Genomic DNA, 19,100 nt, shown 5'->3' on the forward strand with positions numbered 1-19,100 from the left:
CGGATAAAGATAGCTTCTTTCAAAGCCACGGGGAGCGCGGTGGTGGTGCCTCGCCATCGTGAGCGACGGCGGGAGATTGTGGCCGGTGCACCCTGGCACTTGCAGTCCCACCAGGGTGAGGTGCAGGGCAAAGGAAGCGTGAGGCAGCGAAGGAATCTTCCTGGGACAACGGTTCCACCAGGATGCTGCCCGATGTGTCCCCTGAATCGGCCCCAGTGCACTAGAGTCAAGAGCAACCGCTACAAATGTAGCTGTGCGTGCAGGGTGCTGTGAGTGTTAATAAGGTGCAGCTCATGCTGTATGTATTGGCACATTTATACACATGATGCATTGAAATGTGACGTGCATGCCCCTACGTTGTATTCACAACAGGTCGCGGTGCATTTATCCTCTGTTTCCAGACGCTGCTCACACCCATCCATGCCCGGGCGCCCTCTCCTGGTCCCTCCTCTGGGTCTCGCAGCTGCTTCCCGCGGGCAGCTGCAGCGCGTGCCCGGGTCACCCCTTCTCCGGTCCGAGTCCTCCATAGCTCTCCAGAGCGATCCCTGGCGGAGAGTGAGAGTCCGTCTCCGCTGCCCTCTGAGCTCAACCTCTCATGGGCTGCTCCCCGGTTTCGCGTGAGTAGCCCCGCACTTCTTGCTGCTGCTCGTTCGGGGAGTCCTTTGGGGCTGCTCCGATCCCCCTCGTTGGCTCTGAGGTCTCTGCTGCGCTCCGGCTCCCTCTTCACGGTGAGTCCGTGGCTGCAGCCGCCTGCTCTCTTCCCCTGAACTCGGACTCCCACGGCCTCTGGCTCGCACACCAGAATACCTGCTTGTTTCCGAGAAGTGCTGGTACTCTCCAATTAAAAGTATTGCATTTCTCTGGAGAAGGGACCGTACCCCCCCCCCCCATTTACATTTAAAGCACTGGTCCTAGAAGATTTATCCAGCTGCTCTCCCTGTTCTTGTGTTCTATGCGATTCTGTCTATTGGTAGTTCTTTACTGTAGGACATGCTACATAGTGTGGAGGAGTGTGGCTCAATGGTTGGAGCGGCAGACCCTGAAGCTGAGTTCTGGCCAGGGACCAGGGTTCGATTCCCGCCTCGGCGGGGTCTCGGGCTCCATTTCCTCGGACCTGTTAGTTCTCACCTCAGTGCCTATTCTAATCACGGGCCCCACGCTGCAACTCTGGGTAATAGCTTGCTTAGCCTCCACACCGGCCCCAACAGTGCTAAGGATGCCTGGCTTCACCCTGGGGGTGCCCAGGAGTGGACACTTCACAGGGAAAGCCAGGAGGGGTTCCACAGCGGTATGAGTATCAGCGCGAGGAAGCCGAATAGGCGACACCGCAAGGTGACTGTCTGGTGACAGTGCGCTCTATAAGTACCATGACATTTACATTTACATTTAGTGTACCGAGTAATGGTGTTCCCCTGTTGCTCCTTCAACATGTTTGCTGGTTTAGAGACCTTGCAGCATGTACTGTGCTTCACAGACGATGCACAATGCAACGGCATCTCCAACTATTGTCTTTTCAGCCATTACTCTCAGGTGTCCTCTCTCTGTGTATTTGACCACCAGCTCCTCATTTGGAGTCTCCTCAAAGGATCCTTCACTGAACTACTGTACAAACAGGCAGCATATTTAACTAAGGAGGGGGGTTGAGGGGGTCAGTAAGGGCTTTATCTTAGTGTTGCAAACTGAATGTCTTCTCCGTCTAGATGGCAACCTATCCAATCTCCAGTACGCGCTGCATCTCTTCACCCTAGGGGGCAAACCGCTCCATCAGGCAGCACCTCCAGCAGGCCCCGGCCAGGGCTGATGTCCCGTCTCACCTAGTTGCGACACCTACCACTCCCTACGGACCGCTGGTGACAGAAAAGGGGTATCCGGGTAGTATCAGGATTTTGAAAATCCTGTCCCCAGTTTACACCATGTCAAGCCATCTAGTCATTTTCATGCGCAATTCAGGGGTCTATCTCCTTAGCTCACACACTTACCTCGGCGCTTCTCACCACTCGGCTACGGGCAGATGCAATGCACATTTAGCCGTCCTGCCAGCAGAAGCCTTTCCACGCAGAGAAGCAGTGTCAGGACATCTCTGTTCCACCGTGGTCACAGGTCTCTGCCGCAGTCTCCACCCACCCAGCACCTTCTCGTTCCTCCACTTGCCAGTTCTAGTACGCACACCAATTCCCAGGTTGAAAATGGCCGTCTGTTCTTGCGCTCAGTAGGTCACAACCCAGCGGCTCTGGTTTCCGAGCCTCCGATTCTCCCCAGGGAGGTGGGATACATTAATTTCAAACAGGGAGGACCATTTTCCCAGCAGAATTCCGCAGGATTCAGATCAGGGCTCTTGGAGCACGCAGGTTCTACCTCTTGTCAGGCCAAGCCATCCATGTTCAGCTTTTAAAAAGGTACCAATATCTTAAAAGCACTCTAACGGAACTTCTTAATTGTTTTAGCTTCTCTTTTTGTTATGTTTACTTTTAGTTTTAGATTGTGCAATGTTGAAACAAACAAGCCAAAGCAGAACTAAAATTTGACCAGGGCGTGTGTAGATGGGCGGGAATAATACATAGTCTGAAAAGAATCGGAGCTGCATGTTTTGCTTAGGATCTAATAGTGTCTTGATTATTACTAGGCCTGGGTTTGAAATTCCGTTCCCCTTGCGGAATTTGGGTAATTTCGCGTTCCGCAGGGAACGCGAAATTGCCCAAAATTCTGCGTTCTGCGACTTCGCGAAAAAAGAAAAAAGCGATTCCGCGTGTCCCCGGAATTTCTGCGTGTTCGCGGAGATTTTTTACCGTTTCGCGGATATTTGCGTAAAGTGATTACGCAAATTCCGCCCACCCCTAATTATTACCCCCATCACCCCAACATGTGTTCTATTTAAACTGTGTAAGGGCCCAGATCTCTCAAACCGTTTTTTTTTTTTGTATGACTGTCAATTGTATGATCATTAATTTAATGTGGCTTTTGTTTCTAATGTGTGCTTTTATTTTCCTTTTCAGATTTCTGCAGCCAAAATACATCCTGGATTCATTTATTTTTTATCATTTCTTCTGTTGAGTCATACGCTTTAAAATGGAAGCCTAAACCCACTAAAGGGGATGTTGGTCTAAACTCTGGGAGGTAGTTTTGTGAACCAAAAAAGAAACTAGATAGTAAACCGAAATTGCTGATTATTATTTTGTTCTTGTATAAAGTAGCAGCCTCGCAAATAATGGTCTATAAAGAATCCGTGATGGAACCTCTCCCTTGGAGGGTTATAAAACATTTTTATAAAGCAGCGAATGATTGAGAAAAACAGAGACGAGGTATATGAAAAGGTGTTTCATTTTAAAATGCTGCTATGCTGACTAAGCAAGCGTTCTACATCGTGCTAAGGCATCGTCTACTGTATTTATTTCAGTGATTCTGCATTAGCTAGTAGAGAAGAGCTTTACATAAAGCAAGTAAAATAGCCTCGTGTGTGTTTAAAGTGACATGTGAATTAACATTCACTGGGGCCACTTGACCTACAGTTGGGTTATTGAACCGAACTGTAATAAATGGATTCTTATTGGTCATTATAAAGTTTCTTTTTTGGTGAGCTAGTTTCTGCCAAATTGTTCAGGATAAACCTTATTCTTGTGGATTTTGAAAACCCTGAGAAAACAACAGTTGAACATTTAATGCTTATAAAAGTACTGAATTAAAGTAGAAATTGTATTTTAGTTTTGGTTGAGTTTTGAGGGGACTGTACTGCTGCTTTAGATTTCGTCTTTAGACTTTACACCTAGAGGTGATGCAAAAATGCAAGATTTTAACTGTCACCTGAAACATTTTACAAGCCATCGTCATTGCTATCCCCATTCAGAGAAATTACCTCTATCTTTTGTCGTCCTATTCTCAGGGCACAGCAGACGCCCTTCTAATGGTGTTAGTGGATGGAACATGTCTAGATCTAGTCCGCTTTGGAAACCTTTTTTTTTTTTGGCACTGCACTGTTGTATTCTGAGGGTTTTCCAGATTACAAATAAAACATATTAAGACTTGCGGAAAAGATTTGGTTTGAATTAAAACTGATAACATTTTGCAAAAACTGCAAACGAATGTCTTAATATTTAATGCAGGGCTCATTATTTCACTTTTGCCGGTTACCAAGCATGTTTGGTGGTGTAACTGTTTTGTAAAATTAACTCCAATCCTTTATGAAACCACCTATTTGGAAATCTGTTTTGTTCTTCTCTTGATTGAGCCCTTTAAGAAGGTTCCAGCAAGTTAGGTAGGGATGTCTGGTGTCTTGGGGTTGTTTTTACTCCAACTGAACGTGAACTTATGTGCTTGAACTTAGGGTTCCTAAAAAAAAAGAAGTCCAAATTTCTACTTTTCGTGAAGCTCCTCGTTGTGCTAGTACATATAGCAAAGGAGTAGATAAGACAAGATTTAGGCTGAACTGTGGTAAAACCTGATTTCGTTTATGTAAAGGTAACCATCAATAAAAATAGACGGCTATTCTTGATTTGTGACTGAAAAGCGACAATAAAAGTGACAAAGTGAATTAATGCACAAAACTACCTCCCAGAGGGAGACCTTCCCCATTTTTTTTCATATTCTACATTATGAATCTTCTGCAGAACAGTCCATTCCTGACACATTTGATGAGCAACAGTACTGTGCACGAGCTCAAGTATGACTTCTCCTGTGAACTCTATCGACTTTCCACATTTTCCAATTTCCCTCCGAATGTGCCAGTGACCGAGCGGAGCCTAGCTCGGGCAGGCTTTTATTATACTGGCTTAAATGATAAAGTAAAATGCTTCAGTTGTGGCCTGATGCTGGATAACTGGAAAAAAGGAGACAATGCGCTGGAAAAACACAAACAACTCTATCCAAGCTGTAGCTTCCTTCAAGGTTTGCATTCAGTTAGCAATCTTGGGTCATCATCTCATTCAGCTTTCTCTCCTCCATCTACAAGTAGCCTCTTACAGTCTCCCCAGTCGACCTACTTAGCATCAACTTTAGATAGGAGTGGATATTTCAGTTCTTCCTATTCCAGTTTTCCTCAGGATCCGGTGACCACCCAAGGCATTGAAGACTTTTTAAGCATTCGGCCCAGCCAGCCCAGCTCTTTGCTGAGTACAGAAGAAGCCAGGTTGAGCACTTTTAAGGCATGGCCGCTCCCCTTTCTCTCCCCAACCGATCTCGCAAAGGCTGGCTTTTATTACACTGGACCTGGAGACAGAGTTACCTGTTTCACTTGTGGAGGGCAACTGAATAATTGGGAACCTAAAGATAACGCTTTATCGGAGCATCGCAGACATTTTCCGAGCTGTCCCTTTCTGGAAAGCCAAATGACAGAGCAGTCACGACTAAATGTTTCCAATGTCAGCATGCAAACCTATGCTGCCCGGGTTAAAACATTCATCAGTTGGCCTTCAAGAATCCCAGTACGACCAGACCAGCTGGCAAATGCTGGTTTCTATTATGTGGGTAAGTTTTGTTCATACAAGGACCTTGAATTATGTTGGTATTTGTTGATTTAAGTAATTATTTTTGGAAAACATGCATTGCATAAGATTTCCTTTTTGTTATAATATATTAAGGTCGCAATGATGATGTCAAGTGCTTTTGCTGTGATGGTGGACTGAGATGTTGGGAATCAGGCGATGACCCATGGATTGAGCATGCCAAATGGTTTCCAAGGTACAGTTATCGTTGTGACTTCAGTGGCTTTTGGGGCTTTGTTGCTGCTTGCTTGGGCAATACCCTCTTACAAATGTTATGGTCTGTAGAGCTGTTGCAAACTAAGGTTTCCCGTTTCACCATGTTTTAATTCCCTGTTCAATTGTTTGTAAACCTTACTTCCTTTCTAACACATGTTGTGAAACAGAGGTATTACTTGACCTGTTGAAGTGGTTGAATTTACTACATTGCTAAATATTTTTCCATATAAGCGTTAGTTACGAAGCAAGCCAACTGATGATGGAAGATGATACCCTTTCCAATGTCTTTTGAAGTGAGGTGCTTTCTAAGTTGGTAAAATACATTTTTTTTACAATTTTATTTTGGCTACTGCAGTTAGCAAAGTGTAGAGATCCCATTTGGAAACGCTTTTACATGTATTTATAGCAGGAGTTTTCAAACTGGAGAGCAGGCCCCCCTAGGGGGGTCTTAAGGGATCCCAGGGGGGGCACCAGGCTCTAGCCAAAAGAACCATTATGCTGATAGCAGTGCTTTGTTTTCAGCAGAAAGATAATGAGCGGCAGTAAGGCCATCACTAACATATGTTATAATTTATATCCTGGTTAGTAGAAGGTGCCAAAAGGGAAGGAATTGGGAGGAGATGTCCAAGTTGACCTCGAATATGGGGAACCAGGTTGAGTCTCTGCAATGACGCTGAACCTCCTGTGATTCTGGGCAAATCACTTAATCACCCCGCGCCTAATAAAAATGAATGTGTCCTCATGTATCGCAACTGGTGCTATGTAAAGCGCTCTGATACCCGATACCGGGTCAAGTTTGCGCTATATAAAACTAACAAAAAATTCTTCAAGACCAGAACTTACCTGCAATGTTTAAATAAGTCTCAACATATTTAAAGATTGCAAGTTAAATGGAATAAATGTGAACAATTTGGAGAGGAGGACCCTATGATTTATTTTTTTATCCACACAGTGGAGGTGAGAGGGGAGGCATTAAAACGTTTGAAGACCACTGATTGATAGTCTCATTATGATCTCCTTGTTGCAGTTATTTAATCACTTTCAAAGCGTATCCAAATTTAGTGCATGTTTCTCAGGCATGAAAATAATGCTCCTTATCAAAGCTTTATGAAATTCTGTAATTTTCTACCATTGCTACATTTCTGTCTTGAGTGATCTTGGATTAGAAGCAAAAATACCTGTAGACTTCGTATTGATTTTCTTGGCACCCACCTCTTCATCTGGTTCATAATGATGATGTCCACATAGTCAAAGGTCACTCGTACATCTTGTGACCTTTTCTCGTCAGGAAATGTAGAATTGCTTTGCAGGAGAGGATTCAATTCAGCCCCATGGTCCTCGACTTTTGGAGAAAAAATAACTCATTCTTTGTCTGACGCCTGCATCAAATGGAGTCATATTTTAACTTCATGCTTCCTGGGAAGAGGGTTCTCCCCTCTATAGTTAGTGGTGAAAACAAACTCTTTGGGTCCGTGATCAGGAGGTTTTCTTCCATCTTCAGTGATGTCATAGTGGATGCCCCATCTGGACATCTTTAGGAAGATGAGCTGTGTAGATGAGTGCTGCCCTCTGGTCAAACCTTCCTATCTCATGTGTTGTCTTGCATTTTGCGAGCTAAAGTTGCTTAGGTTGGAGGATGACCATGTAGGACGCAAACCAGGTTTGTGGATGCTGTAGGCACTATAGCAGGCCCATCCAACTTCCTCATTGATTCAAAATATTATAGTAAATCTGTGCTTGGGAGACTGTTCTCATTGGCAAAAACCAATTTCAGTCCACAGTCCAGCTGGAAGTGTTTTCGCATAGGGGCTTTCTTTCATGACTTTAAATCAGTCATTTAATCCCTTTAGATTGAAGAACTGCCTTGATACGAGTATCAGAAGCAAACTTTTGACTTTTTTGTAGAGGTGAGTGTATCATTAATCCCCTAAGCAACAGCCAATCTTTAAAATATTGACTCTGCCAAGAGAGTCATGGCCTTTGCTTGGAATTGGAAAGGCACGGTTTCATAGCTAAATGAGTTTGGAATTGTGCTGTGCAACCACTCTCCCTATTTTCATCTATTTTAATTGGGTCCTTATTCTGAATTTCCCTGTTGGTTTGGCCCTACTACTGTCAAATAAAATGTATGTATACCTCTCAAATAATTTATCTAAATCTTTGGAAGTGTTAATTCTCGGTCATAAATCTTCCATCCCAACCCTACATTGCCATGCCCTCCCCAAAGCATTTAGTGGTCACAATTATGATCAGTGTATCAGCCCTGCCTATTTTGTTGCATGCTTAATAGTTTCCCTTTTAGGACACCCTAATTCTCAAAATCTAATTTATGTATAATTGAATACATGCATGTTCTCTTTCTGTCATCACTAAATATAGTGGGAACATAACTTGACTTAATGCAGAGCTTTGGCATTCATCACATGTTCAACCTCAGTGGGCCATAGCAAATGCATCTTCCTTTTTTTTTGCAGAGTTTTATATAGCGCGAACTAGACCTGAACCGAATCTGGTATCAGAGCGCTTTACATAGTACCAGTTACGTTACATGAGGACACACATTCATTTTTGTTAGGCACGGGGAGATTAAGTGATTTGCCCAGAATCGCAGGATGTTTGGCGTCGTTACCGAGACTCGAACCCAGATCCCCAGGTCCGAGGAATGTCCCAGGAAAAAGAGGCTCCAGATCAGTATTGGGCAACATTACTTTGGTGTCTTTAACTTGTAGGATAAAGCTGAAGATCATTTCACATGCATTTTTGTACCATGTCATCATTGGTGATGCTCATGATTGAAATAAAGAAATGTGCTCACTTTGGCTTGGAGATTATCTTTGGAAATAGCCATTAGAAAATTAGATGTACAGCAGCACACTTTTGCTGGTTGGAGAGTATTTTATAGTTTAAACTAGCTAGGGAAAAAAAGATTGAGGTTTCCCACAAGTCTCTATTACAGTACTATTGATTGTTTTATATGGCAGAAGGCCAGTCTGCAATGCCATCTAGAACAATAAGTTATATGCTAACATAAAGACGGAAATACAAAACAGGGGTTTGTAGCGTCTACCTATTCAAACGATGGATGAGTTCTAATACAAATTAATTTTTGAATTGTACAGTAAAAACGATTGGCATAGCCTAGAATAAAATTAAAAGGCAAGGACCAAAGCTAAAAAAAACATTAAAAAAAACATGAACAAAAATTATTCAAATCGTAAGCAAATACGGAACGAGTTCGAAGTAGGCTATGCCACAAAAGAGCTTAACTTGAACGAAGGCATTGCTAATCCAGGAAATGACGGTCTCCTTTTATTGTATACCTGAAACATAAAGAGAATCTTTTTTATGGCAGTGGTCTTCAAAGTCTCCCTGAGCAAACTGATTGGCTTTTTCGGGAAGGTGTGGTTTACGTTTTTGGGAGGGCAGTTGATGTTTAGGGTGAGAAAGTTTATTCAATCGTATTGCACTTTCCACATTATTAAAATGGTATGAGGCATAAAGGATAAGCTATTCTCCTTGGCTTCCCACTCCTCACCTCTGCAGCACACACACTCCGTTAACTCCTGCATTGTTACCGCTCACTTGTGCAGTCTCCTTACTTTTCTTCTGAATTTGAATAGTGGCCTTCTCTACTTAGACCTGCAGCAGCCCATCCCTTCTAAGTGCTCCAGTTCTTGGCATTTGTTTAATCACTACCGTCTTTTATCTCACGGGATTCAACAGTATTTACTGCCTCCTGGCGCATGCAGCATTTCTGTACCTGCTTAGTTTCCCACAGCTACGTGAGCTTTACTGCTGCAGTCAGGTTGTTTTTCTTTGCATTCTGGGATTTGTAGTCCTGTTTCTCATAACACCTGCACTAGAAGCCTCGGAATTCAAGGCAGAAAACTGAACATAGAGCAGCTACTCGCATTTGGAGCTGGGAAACCTGGCATGGCTGTTTACCCATGGCTTCTTTTAGCTCCCCTCACTCCATGACCCTTCAGTGTCCCCTTCTTTCGAGATTTTCTGGTGCTCTCACTTGTTCCTGGCTTAAATACTTCTTGTTTCCTCTATAATTCAGTAGCACCCATCTCCACTGGGTTCTGCAGAGCCGCTTCCCTTCAGTTACTTACATTGCTCCTCCGTCGAGTCACCTACTGCACCCTCTTCCTGCAGTGTTCCCTCTCTCAAGATACAACTTCATCTCTCCTCCCAGTAGGCCTCTGCCCTGCTCCATTGCATTCTTCACATTTCAGACCTTGTCGCTGATGATTTTAATATTTTTATCATTACAACTGCCTATGAAACGGAGTCCAAAATAAGTCTAACCCTCACAATGATGCTGATAACGTTTTCACAACCACTGTGTGGTTTGCTTGTTTTAGGCTTGTTCCACATACATTTCTGCTAGTTTGCTTTTACATCCTCCCCTCGATTCTTTAAAAGATGAAAAAGTAGTGCGTTTCTTAGCTGTTGAGATGCCCCTCTCTCATAAGATAAAGCCACATCTCCCCAGAAGAGCATGACACACAATTTGAAAACCACTGTTTTATGGGCAAGATAAGTCGTTTTTCTGAAATTAATAGCTTTGCAGGCCAAATAGAAAGTATTGATCACATCCTTTGCAGAGTAGGCTAATGTAAGTGGTGCAGGAGAGGCAGTATTGAAATCTATCCTTGCCTAAAGACTGTGCTTGTGATCCAGCGCCCCTATAGAAAATATGTCATAAGCAACGCTACCCAACTCCACAATACTCCCCATTAATCATAAATCATTCACAAGGCCCATAAACTAACGTGACATATTTTGAGCAACTGAATCATGTGGCCTAATTAATTAAACCTGTTCACAAATTATATACACATTTATATACAACTGCAGTATAATGATTTCACCATGGTTTTTGTAAAATTTGTATTTAATTAAGCCACTTAGGCAAATGGATCTGCTGATGGTAACGACTTATGAAATAACAAGGCCTGCTTGTCTTTTTCCCAAAAATCTTTTTTATTAACTATTTATTCAAGGAAAGTGCATTTTATTAGAATCTTTTTATTCAAGCATCGTTATTTGAGGATTAGCAAAAAGAACCAACAGTTTCAAGCAAAATCAATTAGCATGTTTCAAAGAAGAATAAACAGTTTCTCATCACCTAAGCCCTAACGTCCCTGTCTAAAACTCTTTTCACCTAAAAGAATAAAGTAAAAAGTCATTTAGCCCTATTGATCCATACGTGCTCCAAGAAAGTCCGTCAGCACGTCACGCCCAACTGGTGTCAGGAGAAGATGAGCAGCAAGCGCGCCCTCCCTCTCAGGGGAACAGTTTTTATACCTTTGTAACTAACTAAAGTATCAGTATTGTATGTTTTTTTCTGTCAATCCAAACGTCTCATTGGTTAAGCCACGACAGTCCACTGTGAGGTCACACGCTTATGACCAAGTCCGGGGCTTCATCTTTGCCCTTATTGTTCTTAGTCTCACCATCCTCTTTGCTTCCTCAAAACGATACCTTTGACGGGGAAACTTTTACTTCCTAATCTTGGCAGACCTAACAGCATCCGTCCTGTCCTTGGAAATGTCACCAAGAACACATTTGACTCGACTAGAATTTCTTCTGCATAAACTTTGTCAGCTCAGAAAAACATTCTGCGCATGGGTGACAATTTTCTCTCTGGTCAAGTCTCGAAGGCTGCAGTGCTGGCAGCCATCTTCTTTAGGCCCACTCTCAAAACTAATATATAAACAAACACAAAACATCGATTAATGTGAGAAATAAAATCCGTTCTGTTACCCATCCACCTTTGCTAATTATTAACCCATGAATCTATGTTACCTAGCAGAAGTAGATGAAGCAACGAACAGATTTGTGCACATTTAAGACAGAAAAACAAAACATGAGCACACAGAAATAAGCACATGCAATTCTAAAACAGCCGCATTTAATTCTGACAAAGTCGATAGACAAAATTAATTTATTATTTTTCACAAACATGCATTTGCAACAAAAAGCACATGTATGAGCACATATATTAGTTTCCCGCGTGCAATGATCTGCAATTTTAATCTAAGTTGATTAATACTTTTCACTCCACACATGTTAATTTTATTATTTGTTATAGAAGTTTAACTTTGCGAGTTGAAATAAATTTATTTCCAAATCTCGCTCCATTAACTCCCTCATCTGGTGATTTCAAAATCACCAAACCACACCCAAAAATTTAGCAAAATTTTATCTTATAGATGAACATGTTTCGATTTCACTGTGTTAGTATTTTAAAGACTTGTCTCAGCTGTCTGTCTGCAACTCTCATATTGAGTTCTACGAAACTCTTCCAGTTCTATCTCTTTCTCCTATTCCTTTCTGATCTTGTAGAATCAGAATCAGAATCATCTTTATTTCGATAGTTAAAAACTATCATAAAAAGTACATACACAAAACATATAAAATCCGATTCAGCATATACAATTTCAGTAAAGATCAATTTGGTTAAAACTAATCACAGTAAAAAAATTTGTAGAAGAGAATAAGAATTACAGAGATTTAGAAGAGATGGTCCAGGGGGCCTATGTCAATTAAAAAACATTAATTCATTCGTAGTTTCAGCCCCATTGAGTTCAATCCCTCGTATTCCTCAGTTTAACAGCAATCTTCAAGAAACTGATAATACAACAAAGAGTCCTTGTGTCCATAGCTTTTTGGAGGAATAACAGAGCAGTTTTGGCTTGGGAGATTTTCGCCTCCTTTAAAATATTTACAAGAAATCCTCTGCGGGGTAAACTATAAAAAGGACATAATAATACAAAATGAAGGGTGTCCTGCGGAGACCTATTGTCGCAGCCGCAGGCACCCTTCTGCTCAATTGTCCGGGTAAAACCCGATGGGTAAGCTAGGATATTTGGCAACAAATTGAGCCTAAAACGGGAAATTAAAAATCTCTCTTGCTGATTGTGTATTAAAAACAAATAGGGTTCCATACCCCTCTCATTACAGACAAGAGAGTAGGCTAAAACTGATTTTTTAGCAGAGTTTTCTTGTATTCTGGCCTGCTCATATTTATCATATAACTGCTTTTCGATCTTAAACCTGCAAGAGCTATTAATTTTAGTGGGGTCAGAAAAAACCCATTCTAACCCAATGGATTTTAAGGCATCACTAACATATTTGAGCCAGTCAATTAGCAACCACCTATCTCTCTTTAAACAGTCTGTGATGATCAATCTAGAAAGACCTGCATTCGGGTTTTGCCAAATCCGGAGCCAAGACAGGATAGGTTTGAGCTTAATCAAGTCAGCTATAAACTGAAGTCCCAGTTCCTTATGTGTGATGAAAGCAGGAACGCTCTGTGGCAATCTTAACAGTTTTTTAAAAAACTTATCTTCCTCCACTTGGAGTAAGTGAGCATCCCTGAAACCCCACACCTCCGCCCCATACGTGGCCTTCGAAATACTGACTGCTCTATATAGTGTTACGACTTGTTCCGGAGACCAACGTCCCATCCTGCGGGCAAAATTAAGGATTGAGCCATTTACCGCAACCAGCTTCCTTGACCTTTCCTCCAATAGTTGATTAAACCCCAATTGACCATCAAAGAGTACACCCAGGTAGGAAAAGGAGTTTACAAAATCAAACACATGTGCTCCTAATGAGAAAACTTTTTCAGGGGCTTTTTCCCTGCCACCATGATGAAAGATTTACTGAGGTTCACGGAGAGATCCAAACTCTCCATGAAGCTACCGAACCCCTCAATGAGGCACTGAAGACCGACCGCGGTTCTAGCAAGCAGGACAGCGTCATCCGCGTACAAAAGTACAGGTATCTGACGCCGTCCTGCTCTCGGGCAGTCCGTTCCCAGAGTCAGTAGTGCACTCTCCAGTCCATTAATGTAGAGGGAAAATGAAAAGGGAGCCAGGATACACCCCTGCCTCACCCCGCTAGAGCACGGGAAGGGATCAGTACTCACCCCTCCCGCGCTGTAGCGGACCTTGGCCGTGGTGTTCCAATGGAGCTCCCTTAAGATGTCAATCAAGTCTGGTTCCATCCCTAACTCCTGCATCAAAGCCCACAGTTTGGATCTGTTCACATTATCAAAGGCTGCTGCTAAGTCCATGAACCCCATAAACAGGGTACCATTTTCGCTTTTAGTGTATTTAGCAGCCAGCAAGTATAAATTAAGACATTGGTCACTCGTTGACCTACCCGTTCTAAATCCATATTGAGTCTCCACCAGGGTGTTGTGGCGGTCAGTCCACTCAGATAGCCGGTTTAATATAACTCTCCCCAAAAGTTTTGCTGAGACGTCAATTAACGAAATTGGTCTGTAGCATTCTCTCCTTTTCTTTCTCTTGTGTAACATGCAACTGATCTTCAACAATAGTATCACAAAAACTATAACTAATAAAGGTGTCAGTATCTTGCCAAGAATTGAACCACCAATCTCTTGAAACCAGTTTTTGATTGCTGCAAATCTTTTGTATAAACGTTCTGAAAAATCATCTTCTTCCAAGGGTACAATTTCTGATTGCAATTCTGTGATATTCTTGATATACATCTCAATATTCCTACTCTCATCTGGAATATAGGTACAACAGTGTTGGACATGTAAAATGCCACAAACTCCTCCCTCTTTTGCTAGCAGAATTTCAAGGGCAAGACGATTCTGCATTATCATGGACCGTAGAGCCATGACCTCAGTATCCACTAATTGGAAACCACTAGCTGTGTCAGTTGACAATCTGTCAACAATTGTAGACAATTTTCTGATTCTACCCGCATTCAGGGTTATACCCACCAAAGGTATCACTGCTTCAAAGATGTCTCCCAAAATTTCTGAGACACTTTCTCTTTTAAACCTATTTACATGATTGCTGATTTCAAATGAACCTTCTACATTTGTGTCAACATGAAATATTTTCAAAAAAACAAGACCAACAAAACACGTCCCATACCAGTGATCTGGGAGGTTATAGTAGGCTTTGTCTCCACAAACAAAATAAATTCCAGGAAAAATTGGATCTTTGCCACCCTTGAATCCCCAACCCCCCATGATTTGATATGTATCCTCACAATGGCTTGCTCCAACAAAATAGTTATCAAATAACGTGTTATCTCTCCTAATACATAATTTACCACTAATTGGTTTGTCTATGTGTATTGCAACATTTTCGAACGATTTACCATTAAGCTATTTGTCCTCTAACTGCCAGAATTTGGATTTGGTCTGCTTGACCATCTCATTTCTTTTGTAAATTGCTCTTCTCTCCTCAACTAGATTCAGGAAAGACTTTTCCTCAGTTCTCAATTTGCATGTCAAATTATTTCTAAAAGCATACTCATAGGTGAGTTCATTTGTCTCAATAAAGAATTCCCTCATCTGTTTGGCTTGTTTGTGCTTGTTCAAGCTTTTTTCAATTTTCTAATTTGCAAAAATGTCATCATAATTAGAGTAATAATACTCTAACCGACCAGTCTGATCAAATAAGCTAGCTATTACACTACAGGTTATGCCATAAGTAAGAGGAAGCATATTGTATGTCACTCCCTCTGAAACAGAAGCAGGCAATTTCACACAGATGTAGCAATCCTTAACTTCCATGACCATCACATATTCAGCCAGGAGTCTTGAAAAAGTGTTGCTAGAAAAATCACCAACAGATCTATCCTGATGAATCTCTGGTCTGTGATCAATTACTTTGTTAGTTTTGCTTATTGCGCTATGTTTGTCTTGATTAACTGAAGCTTTGCTTGTCATGTTGACCTTAAACTTTTCTTTGTCAATTCCAAAAGGGAAAATGACAGCTAGAACTAACCAAAGCAAGATTATTAAGATCACACAAATTGAGGACATCTTACAACACCTCTTGAGAATAGAGCACCTTGAACTGTTATTAACAAAAACGTAAGGCATTTTCACAGAGCCTTGCAAAGAAAACAAAAACGAAAAATTAAAATTGTCTAAATTTCTAATACCCCCCTTTTAAATATATATATATATATATATATATATATATATATATATATATATATATATATATATATATATATATATATTAATTTTTTTTTTTTTTTTTTTTTTTTTAAACAAAACCCACCTTCTAACAACTTTTCTTCGACCTTGCGTCACAATTTATTTTCCAACTAACAAAGTTTCTTCGACCTTGTGTCACCTAACACAATTTCTTCAGCCTTACGCCAAAAACAAGAATCCTAAACTTTAACAGAAACATATTTCAATCATTGTCACTATTGTCTTCAATCTCTTCCTGACTACTACTATTGACCTCCATTACAGGTGGAATAATGATACAAGTCCATTCAGGGGACTTATATTTCTGGTTCGGCTTTACAACTCTCTTTGCCCTACTATTAATGACTTCTATTTTCTTTCCTGCTTCACTTTTCTTTTCAGGATCTTTTTGACTTGAAATCTCATTGACTTGCTCCTTTGATTTCTTTATCAATCTGAATTTCAGACTTTCATTCTCACTCGGCCAGTTATCACCTTTTCTTGGTAATTTTCTTTTTGGCTCAGTCACATTACACTCTGTTCTCCAAGCCCTTTTTCTGAAGTTTCCTATTTGTGATTCTTCATCACTATCTTCAGTTTCACTGTCAGAAATTTTGATTTTTGACTCAGGTACTTATTTACTCGGCCATTTAACTCCGTTAGGAACTCTATCTTTATAGCTGGTACTTGGTAATACTTCTTCTTCTTCTTCAATCACCTTCAACGTCCCAGTTTCAGATTTTCTGTTCCTGCTTTCAGAGCTTCTTTTCTGCTTTTCAATACTCTCCTGGTCTTGAATCACAACTTGATCAGACTCCTCCTCTGCTTCTTTTTCTAGCAGATCTTCATCATTTTCAGAGTCTACAATCACAATTTCCAAATCTTTTTCACTCAACTTTTCATTCACAGTTGAATTCTCCAGGTGTGGACCTGCTTGTCGATCTTCAGGATCTGGATTTCTCTCAGGTTCTTCTTCAGAATCTGAATCCACTGTGGTGTCACTTTCTTCATCAGAGTTTTCAGGTGTAGGCACACGAATAGTATGGCTTGCATGGATCCACCTCTTCAGACCCCTGCACTTCACTGCATTTGTTGTAACTAGAATAACTTGCCTTGCCTTCTGCCACCTTGGTACCAGACAATTTCTTCTTCGATGAATCTTTCTCCTTACCCAGTCACCTGGTAACAGATCATGTGCTTGCTCTTTTCCTCTCGTTTGCACTTCAGTTCCCACCTGATTGGACACAGAAGTCACGACGTCAGACAAGTTCCTGCAGTACTCCAAAACGACGCTATCATTAATAGTCATCAATTTTCCTACTGGTATGAATGCCTGTCTCATGACCCTGCCCATAAGAATATCATGTGGGCTTAAACCTGTCTTTTTATCAGGTGTACTTCTTAGAGACATCAAAACAAGTGGAAGTGCATCAGTCCACTTTATACCTGTAGCTAGACACATTTTTGCAAGTCTGTTCTTAATGGTTCCGTTTACTTGCTCAACAACACCTGATGCTTCTGGTCTGTATGCCCAATGTAACTTTTGTTCTATGTGTAAAGCTTCACAAATCAATTGTAACAATCTGTTTTCAAAATGTCTTCCACGATCACTTTCCAGAGTCACCGGGAAACCGTACCTTGGTATTATTTCCCTTAAAAGTAATTTTGCAACAGTAATTGCATCATTATGGCGCGTAGGAAACGCTTCAACCCATCTTGAAAACAAACAGACTATTACAAGGACATAACGCAATTTGTTATGTTGTCGCATTTCAATAAAATCCATTTGCAATCTGGTGAATGGACCACCCTCCCGTCCTATGGTTCCCAGTCCCACAACTGTCTTTCTGATTGGGTTCATTTGTTGGCAAGTCAGACACCTCTGGCAAAGAGATTCTGCAATAGTTCTGAATTTTGTATTGAACCAGGTCTGTCTAAAAAGCCTAATAATAGAATCTCTTCCTATATGTCCCAGACCATGATACATCCTGGCCATGTCAGCAATCATGCTATTTGGTAAAACTACTCTGCCATCTTTGTAAGTCCAAATTCCATCCTTATCTCGCTGTCTACATTCTGCTCTCGACCATGTGTTTTTCTACTCATCACTGGCTTCATCTTGTAAGTCTTTTAATCCCTGCTATGTTTCAACTACTGATGTTAGCATTAGTGAATTCATAACATGTTCATCATTTTTCCCCCGATTAATTGCACAATTGTTTTTCGCGCAATACCTAGCGACTTCATCCGCATAGGCATTTCCTTTTGTGATAAAATCTTCTCCCTTTTTGTATGCTGAACATTTCACAACAGCAATCTTTTCTGGTAATTGAATGCCATCAATCAATCTTTTAATTAACTTTGCATTTCTGATGGGTAAACCTGCAGAGGTCAAATAACCTCTCGGAGACCAGAGCTGTCCATAATCATGCACAACTCCGTATCCGTATTGGCTGTCAGTTATTATGGTGATTTTCAAATTTATTGCTCTCACATGCACGAATCAAAGCAATCAATTCTGCTACTTGAGCTGAACGAATTCCTTCGAGACATGATGCTTCAATAACATCAGCAACTGTGCAGACAGAATATGCTGCTCTCAAAAAGCCCTCCTCTGTTCTTAGGTAGGAACCATCAACAAAGTAAACAAAATCTGATTCAGGCAAAGGAACATCTTTAATGTCCTGCCTTGGCTTGGTGCAATATTCCAAAACATCCAAGCCCTCATGGTCAATGTCATTCTCATTTCTAATTTCAGTTACAGTACCATCAGGCAATAATGTGGAAGGATTTAAATTCACACATCTTGCTATCGAGACATTATCTGATCCCAGAATAACCTTTTCATATTTTGTAAGTCTGTTACTTGTTAGGTGCTGCGTCTTGCTTCTGGTAAGAAGAATTTCAACTGAATGGGGTACATAGACTTTTACAGGAAATCCCATTACAATTCCCTCACTCTGCTCAAGGCTCACACTTGTTGCAGCTACTGCTTTCAAGCAGCCTGGTAATGCTTTTGCAACTAGATCAAGCACTGCTGAGAAGTATGCAATTGGTTTTCTCAGTTTTCCATGTCTCTGTATTAACACAGACAATGCACATCCTTCCCTCTCACTGCAGTACAGCTCAAACTCCTTTTCATAGTCTGGCATACCTAAAGCAGGTGCTTCACATAAACTTCTTTTTAATTTTTCAAAAGCTTCCATTTCAAATTCTGTCAGAACAATTGGATCTTTTATATCTGATTTTGTTAATCTCAGTAATGGTTTTGCAAATACTGAAAATCCACTAATCCATTGGCGACAATAGGCAACCATCCCTAGAAACATTCTGACCTGTCTCTGTGTTTTCGGAGGTTGCATTCCGTGAATCATTTTAATTCTCTCAATTGTCACTTGTCTCATTCCCTTTGCAATTCTGTGACC

The 19,100-nt window shown here is 41.2% G+C and overlaps 1 protein-coding gene across 1 annotated transcript in view; it reads left to right on the plus strand.

The window, feature by feature from the left end:
- LOC144772576 (inhibitor of apoptosis protein-like) overlaps positions 1-19,100 on the plus strand; it is a 92,240-nt gene that overhangs the window by 23,675 nt on the left and 49,465 nt on the right. Inside the window, exons 2-3 of the mRNA XM_078657004.1 lie at positions 2,994-5,457; positions 5,571-5,670. Of these exons, the coding sequence (XP_078513130.1) occupies positions 4,587-5,457; positions 5,571-5,670 (971 nt within the window). The 5' untranslated portion in view covers positions 2,994-4,586. The remainder of the gene's footprint in view (positions 1-2,993; positions 5,458-5,570; positions 5,671-19,100) is intronic.

This window comes from Lissotriton helveticus, chromosome 8, assembly GCF_964261635.1.
Source record: "Lissotriton helveticus chromosome 8, aLisHel1.1, whole genome shotgun sequence".
Classification (NCBI taxonomy): domain Eukaryota; kingdom Metazoa; phylum Chordata; class Amphibia; order Caudata; family Salamandridae; genus Lissotriton; species Lissotriton helveticus.